Here is an 8,580-nt window from a genome sequence, read left to right as displayed (position 1 = left end):
CCCACCTGATTGCTTTCTGATCTCTTTAGCAAAAAATACTTAAACAGCAGTCACATCAATGACAAAAAATAGGCCGGAAATAGGAAATGTAGATAACTTTACACTTAGAACAATCAGTACTGAAACGAAGGCTTCTATGAAGCTAAGCATTCTTGTATTGCAGTGGTGAGCACAGCACCAGCATGCTCTGTTGATCTGACTGCAAAGTAATTCTTAATGAAGAGTGACTCTGTGATGAACGCATCTCTATTGAAGCAGTATTCTCTGTCAGCTAACAAGTACATGATTAGAACCACACAGAACTGTAGTTGAATCTTCTAGTTAAACCCCTTCACAGGTGCCTGTTCTCGGAGCTGACATCACTGCAGCACGAGCCACCTGCATGAGGGACACCATCCTCACCACCCAGCATGGCCCTCGCCTGGTTGCTGTCCCGCCTATTTATGGAAAGTGCTGGTGACCCGCTTCTTTTGTGAGTCTTTTTTTTTTTTTTCTTTTTTTTTTTTTTTTATTTATGATAGTCACACAGAGAGAGAGAGAGAGGCAGAGACACAGGCAGAGGGAGAAGCAGGCTCCATGCACCAGGAGCCCGACGTGGGATTCGATCCCGGGTCTCCAGGATCGCGCCCTGGGCCAAAGGCAGGCGCCAAACTGCTGCGCCACCCAGGGATCCCTTCTTTTGTGAGTCTTATAAATGCAGAGCATCGCAAAGATCACTGCAACAAACCCACGTATGTGTGCCTACCATCCAGAATTAACCAATATTAACATTTTATTTCTAAGCATTTGTGACATACTTGCACACATATATTTAATTAAGCAAAATGAAATTGAATAGAACAAACAAAGCTGAAGTCCCTTTCAATCCTTCCAGGCCTATATCCCTTCCCCTTTCACCTACTCAAAGCAATTAGTATAGTGACTTCTGTGTATAGCGTTGAGCCAAGTTTTCTCTTGATTTTGTATGTTTACATATGTAAATACACATATATGCATATGCATGTATACCTAAATAAATGGTATTGTTTACATTTTGGAATGGAAACCCCATTTTATGGTGTGGGTTTCCTCATTACAATAAAAGCCCTAAAGAGGTAGCTACAGGGCCTGCTCACCTATTTATCCCTAGTGTAGAACATTTGTATCCTGTGTAAATACTCAACCACTATTGCTGAACTGAATGCTATCTGCTAGTATGTTATGAAATATTATGAAGTGGTGTTAATTGGTGTTTTCACTATGGTGAGTGCACACACATACACACACACACACCTATGCATGCACTTGGCTTCACAAAATAGTTCAAATAGCATTTCTCTGGCCACGGAGCTCCTTCTGTAAGGAACTCCTGTTATCTCTTCCGTGTGCTCTCCCTTTCGCATGGCTATCCAATTTCCCGCCCCCCCCCCCCCCCCGCACCCTGTCCTGCTCTGGCTCCCTCTGGCCATCAGAGCCCAAGCCCTTGAGACCCTTGGGAGTCTGCCAAGACTGCCTCATACTGCTGTTGCCACCAAAGACATCATGGCAACACCATCCAGCTGAGTCTTTCTGAGCGCCCACTCTCTGGAACTCTAGATACTCAGAGAAGACAGTGTACACCCCACGGAAGAGGAGAACTTCATCTCCCCGCCCCCACTGTTGATTCCTCAGTTACAGCTGCTTTGTTTGAGGTCCCCTTCCTGCTGTACAGGATGCCTAGGAGGGGTCTCTCTTCTTGCCTCACTTTTCCAGAATGCTGGTTCTTTCTTGCAAAATAGTCATGAAGTCAGAGTACCTCAGAGTAGCCCAGTGCTTTTAGCTCCGTGCTAGCAGGGCGCCCAAGGACCCTCGGCTAGGGTTTTAGACTCTACAAACAGAACTTCCTTCTGCTCAAACTTGTCATCTCTTGTAAGAGACACTGCTGACACCGTGCTCCATGCACAGCTTGTCACCTCTATTCTCAAATGACTACTTACTGCAAACACCTGCGTTTCTCTCAGGTGGCTGCAAGGACAGGTAAAGCACATGTACATGCGCTTCTGCTTAGAAGTGCCAGGCTTGATGCCCCTGGAAAGAGCACTCAGAAGGAAGGATCACTTGAGGTTTGCCTGTACCTACCCCCGCCCCCAGTGGGAGTGGCCCTGAATGCTCACAGTGACAGCTGACTTGATTCCCTCCCCACTGCCCCACTCGGTGTCTCCTGAGATCACCTCCCAAATAAACTACCTGCACTCAAAATCCTGTCCTAGATCTGTTTCTCATAGTTTAGTTAAAGTGCATTATTATCTCTTCAGTGATCAAAAGAAACAAACTGTTGACACAAAAATCAGCGTGGGGATCTTAAATGTATATTGTTGAAAGAAGTCAATCTGAGAAGGCTACCTATTATAGGATCCCATTTATATGACATTCTGGAAAAGGCAAGACTACAGAGACAAATCAGTGGCTGCCATGAATTTGCAGGAGGGTAAGCGCTGACTAGGTGAAGCTCCAGGACAGTTTTTAGTGCTGTGGAACTGTTCTGTATGGCACTGTAGGGTACTACCCATTTGTCAAACCTATAGGCTTCCGCAGCACAGAGTGAATCTCAACATATGTGAATGTGGAAAATTGATCCAGAGGACAGAGGATCCCAGAATGAAATGCAGAATGTGACAAAAGAATACACCTATTACAGATATATGGTACAACTTCACTCAAGGGTGGGGGAAAAGAGAGGCTGGCCTGAGTAACTTTGGAAATGACTAGAAATGATAAGACTAAAGACAAAAGATACCATACATAAGCACTGTGCTCTAGGGGATGAAGTTGTTAACCATGGAAGGACAGGTTAACTAACCTGAAACCATTCTACACGGGAATTGAACAAATAAGTAAATGCATAACAGATGGTGGGAATCAAGTCACTTTTGGAATAATGTTATAGACAAGCTTGGGAGAAAGGCTACAGTGAACCATGTGGTACTGAATTAAAGTCAAGGACATCAATCTGAATTCATATTTAGCTTAATACAGAAATACAGATACTGATATAGAAATAACTATAAATTTGTGCACAGGTTAGCTACACCTATGTATAGTTCCTAGTTATGCTCACTGAGTCTGAAGACAATGGCACCCAGGATCAACGTGCACACTTGGCTCAGATTTTGTTTTCTAAATACCTTTTTCCAATAAAAGGAAGCAGGGTCATGAAAGAAATGGATGATTCTAGGCATATAGTGATAAATCTATAGAAAGAGCCTACAGCATCTTGTAGTGCCAAAAAGTAAGGAAGTGCTCAACAGACAAAACTACAGGTATGTATGCATCAAAAGGACATAGGAGCCATCTGAACGAGTTCTCAATGGCCAAATTCGGAATAATTTGAGCAAAAAGTAAATTTCATAGTACTGCATTATAATCCAAGGTATAAAATACATGTCCAGGGACACCTGGATGGCTCAGTTGCTTAAGCATCTGACTCTTGATTTCCGCTCAGGTCAAGATCCCAGGGTTGTGAGGTCAAGCCCTGCGTCAGGCTCTGTGCTGGGTGGGAGCCTGCTTACAATTCTCCCTCTCAAGGGGCCCGTGGGTGCCTCAGTGGTTGAGCATCTCTCTTCGGCTCAGGTCATGATCCTGGGGTCCCGGGATCGAGTCCCACCTGGGGCTTCCCGTGGGGAGCTGGCTTTTCCCTCTGCCCGTGTCTCTGCCTCTCTCTCTGTATCTCTCATGAATAAATCAATTAAATAAATTTAAAAATATATTTTCAAGAAAGCATACATTTTGTGACAAATTGAATGAAAATTATTCAGAGGCATCGATATTTCAAGTTGCTTAGAATCCATCTGAGTTGCAGAATGAAGGGTAGAAATAATTGGAACCGTCCTGCCAAATCTAAAACACAGCTCAGCTCTCCCACGGATAAGTGCAACAGGGTCACAGTCACTTTTATGAAGGTGTGCAAACAGAATGTGGCTTTTAAATTTTCCTACAGTGTCTCTATCTTCTTCATGAGCTTTAGCTCAAGGGGATTTGAGGAGAAATGGTGAGGGTCAGGATTCAATCTGTCTGTTCGTGAAAATTCAGCCTGCTGCACACTTTTTCATTCTGGTAGCAATTCGTTCTTTCCAATTACTCCCTTTTTGCCATGATATCTGGGTGCATAGGGCCATGTGGCCTGATTGTGGCGCAGCCCTCTGCCTCTGGTTTCCCATGTGAAGTGGCTAGTCTGGCCTGGGCCCTAGATTGAGGACTGCTGAGAGCCACTGGTCCCATCTAGGGGGTGAAACACTATGCTTTTACCCACCGGTCGAGCCTCTGACTCCAGTCCTTGCCTCTGGTCACAAATCCCCCTTCATAGTGGCTTCTTTTATCTTCCTTGAGGCCCCTGTAGGTCTGCTGGTCTTCCCAGGACACTCACAGCCCCACTCCAGGCTGTTCAGGATTTCTAGATCCCTGGCATGTGCTCAGCAGGCTGCAGGGCCAGGAGCCTGCCCCAGGTCCAAGGACCCAGTCATGCCCTTTGCCAGGGGCCCATGCCACTATGTTAATGTGGAGTCCACAGGATGTGGGCGCTTCCTGGCCTCCCAGATGGAGCCCAGGCAAATACTCCTCTGCTGTCAGCTTCCCTCTGAACACATCTAACCTGTGTATCCATGCTGAGGTTTTGTTCTTGGAGTGGGGAGGCCAGAACACATGTACTTGTTCTTTAGGATCCCTGTCTATCTGGATGGAAGATGAGATGTTTTCATTTCTTCTCAGGGAATTTTCTGTGTTATAAAATACTCCCTTCCAAATATCCCAAACAGGACATCTGACAGTCTGGCAGGACTTTGTAGAGGAGGGTAACATGGTTAAGAGGAGACACTCAGAGGGTTATGGTGGGTGAGTCAGAAAGGGAAAGCTGGAGCTGCAAAGTCCTAGAGGGAGGTTGTAGGAAAGTTGGTTTCAAGTTACCATCCTTTGGCAAACAGAACAGTTCAGTGTGGTATTCAGAGTGTTGGCCTGGAACCTGCCCACCTACAAGCTTTGTGATCCTGAGGAAGTTACATAACTTGTCTAAGGCTCAACTTTCTTATTTGTAAAATGGGGATCATAATGGTACTTACCTCAGTGGTTTGTTGTGTTATAGGAAATAATGCCTGTGAATGCACACCAGGCACTGGCCACAGGCCAACATGCAGCAAGACCATCGTAAGTAACCAAGGCTGTCATAAAACTCTCAAATACTACTGCTGTGAGTACCAAGAGGGTAAACCAGCTGTAAGTACTACCCAACTGTAAGTTGTTACTCATTTTATGATGTTAGGTTGGAGAGGTTGGAAAAAGTTGGAGGGTATGACCTCGTCTTCACTATGAGACACGCATGAAGTATAAGCAGATATGGACAAGGAAATGGAGGTGGAGAATGATAGAGCTGGAGCCCCAGAAGAACCAAAAATGAGGCCAGAGAAACAAGAAAAAGCCAATCAAGGTGATGCTAATGGTTAAGTGGAAGGGAGGAGGGCCACCTTAGGGACCTCCATACTTGGAGTACACAGCAGTCTTGAAGCAGAGGAAAGTTGTAGTTTAAAAAAAAAAAACAACAACCCCACATAAAGATACATGTAATCACATGCTGCCTGGTCTTCTGTTGAATGTGATTTTTCCAAGTTCATACATCATTTATAAAACTACATTTGTGGCTCTAGGAATGACATTGCTCTTCCCTGGAGGAGATGCTAAGAAATTTTTTTTGTTTATTCTTTTGCATTTTAAATTTATTTATTTATTTATTTATTTATTTAATTATTATGTATTTATTTTTGCGCAGAAAGTCCATTGTTACAGGGTCTGACCAGCCACGTGACTCCCTTGGTCCCAGAATTCTTGAACCCAGCACGTATCCAGGAGAAGGCCTTGGCTCATCAGGTCAACAGCATACAGCACAAGTCTGCAAAGGAGTCCAAAGGTCCGCAGCCCAAGGACATATTCCTACCTGTATGGGGTGGTAACAGCTTCAATTTCTCAGCAAAAACCTTGCAGCCTGAACAGGCTGTCATCCCCAATTTTTCAGCAAAAATCATCTCACCTAACCAGGCTGATAACCCTAATTCTTCAGAAAAAAATATCCCACTCAAGCAGGCTGACATCTCTGATTTCTCAGCAAAACCCATCTCACCCAAAGAGGGTAACACCGCCAGTTTTTTAGCAAAAATCATCCCCCCCAAGCAGCCTGATACCTTCAATTTCCCAGCAAAAATCATCCCATCCAATCAGCCTGACACCCCCAATTTTTCAGCAAAAACCATCCTACCCAAGCAGGCTGACACCTCCTATTCTTCAGAAAAAACTATCCCACCCAAGGAAGGTGAAATCCCCAATTCCTCAGAAAAAAACATCCTGAGAAAGGATGACACTACATCTACTTCTTCAGAAAAAAACATCCTGCGCAAGCAGAGTGACACCACCAAATCACCAGCAAAATCCATCCTGCCTAAACAGGGCAGTAGCCCTAAATTCTTAGCAAAATCCATCCTGCCCAAACAGGCCAACACCCCCAAGTTGCCAGCAAAAACTCTCCAGTCTAAGCAGATCAATAGCCCCAAGGTTTTAGCAAAAAGCATCCTGCCCAAGCACGGCCAAACCTCCAAGTCCTCAGAAGAAAACATACTGCCCAGAGAGGGTGACATCAAGTCCTCAGAAGATACCATTCAGCCCAAGGAGGGTGACATCCCCAAGTCCTCAAAAGAAATCATCCAGCCTGTAGAAGGCAATGTCCTGAAGCCATCAGGGACAATGGAACTCCTGGAGGTGGACTTGGTGAAAGTGATCCTGAACAAGGAGGACTTTGAGTTGGCGCTCAAGGAGGCCGGGGAGAGGCTGGTGGCCGTGGACTTCTCGGCCACCTGGTGTGAGCCTTGCAGGACCATCAAGCCCCTTTTCCGTTCCCTATCCTTAAAGTATGAGGATGTAGTGTTCCTGGAAGTGGATGCTGATGAGTGTGAGGAGCTGGTGAAAGACCTGGAGATCATTTGTATCCCAACCTTTCAGTTTTATAAACAAGAAGAAAAGGTGGGAGAATTTTGTGGCGCTGTTAAAGAAAAACTTGAGGCAATCATTGCAGAATTAAAGTAATTGTGGCTCCTGAAACACCGTAAATAGCTAGTCATAGTATGTGATTTTATTTACCAAAAAGTTGAGGCATAACCAAAAATGTATGTCTGAGTAACACCTGTTCATAAATTATGAAGTATTAACTTCACCTTTTCAAAAAGTAGTAAAGTACTAGGGCATATTGCGACCACGTATTCATTGGTAGGAAGCTGTGTTATTAGAATTTCCTTTGGTGGAGATTAAGAGTCCACGCATCTCCTATTTTTTTTTTATCATGATTTGTTTTTGGAACTCACCCTTGAAATTCAGTTCATTTGGTGTTAGTGGCAACATTGGAAATTTAGACAGTTCTTCTGTAGAAGTTCATTATTTAGAGATGACGAAGACTTCCCTTCTCACTTGGGGTTTCTGATGAGACACTTTGGGAAATAATGAATTTGAAAGATTCACATTTCATACCTAACCTCCTCTATGTACAGGGAGTGCTATGGAGGCCTCAGGAAACCCCATGGGCTCACCAACCCTGTGTGAGATTTATTGGTGGCAGAGTTGAGACCAAGGCCATGTTCCCAGATCTCAAGGGCAGGCCTCTTTCTACTAATCTACTAATTTCCACAAAATCTGAGACAGAGCTCCTAGCTTCTGGTTTCTCAGACTGAGAGCTTTATTATTCAGGTCAAAGTCAGGGCGATCCTCAATGCCATTATGACATCAGCTCCCTGGTGGCAGAGTTCCTACTTTGTGTCCTGGTATCTGGGTTTCTGAAACCTGCTCCCAGATGTCTCAGGGCCAAAAAGCCCAGGTCTGGGTCACAAGATGGTGGCTTGGTCCAGAGTTTCGTATTTTTTTTTAAATGTATATGTGATACACACACATATAACCGCATGTATTAATGTATACAATTTGATGAATTTGGACACATGCATACACCCTTGATGTTCATTATCACAGTCAAGGTAATAAACATACCCCTCACCTCCAGAGTTTCCTTGTGTGACCTCTTTTTTGTTATGGTGGTGATGGTGGTGGTGGTAAGAGCACTTAACGGGAGAGCTAACCTCTTAAGAAAATTTTCAATGCACAACACTGTGTTGTTAACGATGGGTACTTAATCATACAGCAAATCTCTAGAACTTACCCATTCAGTATAACCAAAACTTTTACCCATCGAACAACTCATTTCTCCCCCTGTCCCTCATCAGCCATCATCCTATCTTCTGCTGGTCCAGAGTCTTTTCAAGAATTTGGACTAGTTGTCTTCATTTCAAAAACCAGGATTCCCTTTAAACTTTGAATTCTTCTAGTTTTTCTTGAAAAATGATAAAAATCTGGCAAACTGGGCTTTAATACCTCAAGAAACCAATAATCTTAAAGGCTGAGTGGCACTGCTTCCCATTGGTGGTGAGGAACCTGGCTGGCTTCCTTTAAGCAGTGGAGTTATAATCCCTACCTTAAATCAACCGCAGGAGGGGGCTGTCCCCGCAACTCCTGTTGTGTGCCTACTGATTCCCATTAGTAGTTCAA

General features: G+C 44.3%; 1 protein-coding gene across 3 annotated transcripts; it reads left to right on the top strand.

The window, feature by feature from the left end:
• The first annotated feature begins 338 nt into the window (after positions 1-338).
• On the top strand, positions 339-8,039 carry TXNDC2 (thioredoxin domain containing 2). 3 transcript variants are annotated; one of them, XR_013381145.1, is made up of 3 exons: positions 339-472; positions 5,093-5,223; positions 5,774-5,912. XR_013381145.1 is itself a non-coding variant. In XM_077899955.1 (3 exons), exons 2-3 carry the CDS (start codon positions 5,344-5,346, stop codon positions 7,075-7,077), a joined length of 1,395 nt encoding a protein of 464 aa, XP_077756081.1. In that variant the 5' UTR covers positions 5,093-5,154; positions 5,270-5,343; the 3' UTR covers positions 7,078-8,039. The 3 variants fall into 3 exon arrangements, 2 of the variants coding, with proteins under 2 accessions (XP_077756081.1, XP_077756082.1); XM_077899955.1 differs by lacking the exon at positions 339-472 and adding an exon at positions 5,270-5,434 and having other exon boundaries at positions 5,093-5,154; positions 5,774-8,039; XM_077899956.1 differs by lacking the exon at positions 339-472 and having other exon boundaries at positions 5,097-5,154; positions 5,774-8,039.
• The last annotated feature ends 541 nt before the right edge of the window (positions 8,040-8,580 follow it).

The sequence above is a fragment of the Canis aureus genome, chromosome 6 (genome assembly GCF_053574225.1).
Source record: "Canis aureus isolate CA01 chromosome 6, VMU_Caureus_v.1.0, whole genome shotgun sequence".
Classification (NCBI taxonomy): domain Eukaryota; kingdom Metazoa; phylum Chordata; class Mammalia; order Carnivora; family Canidae; genus Canis; species Canis aureus.
Note: the sequence above shows the minus strand (reverse complement) of the source record. Positions and strands in the feature narration are given on the sequence as shown.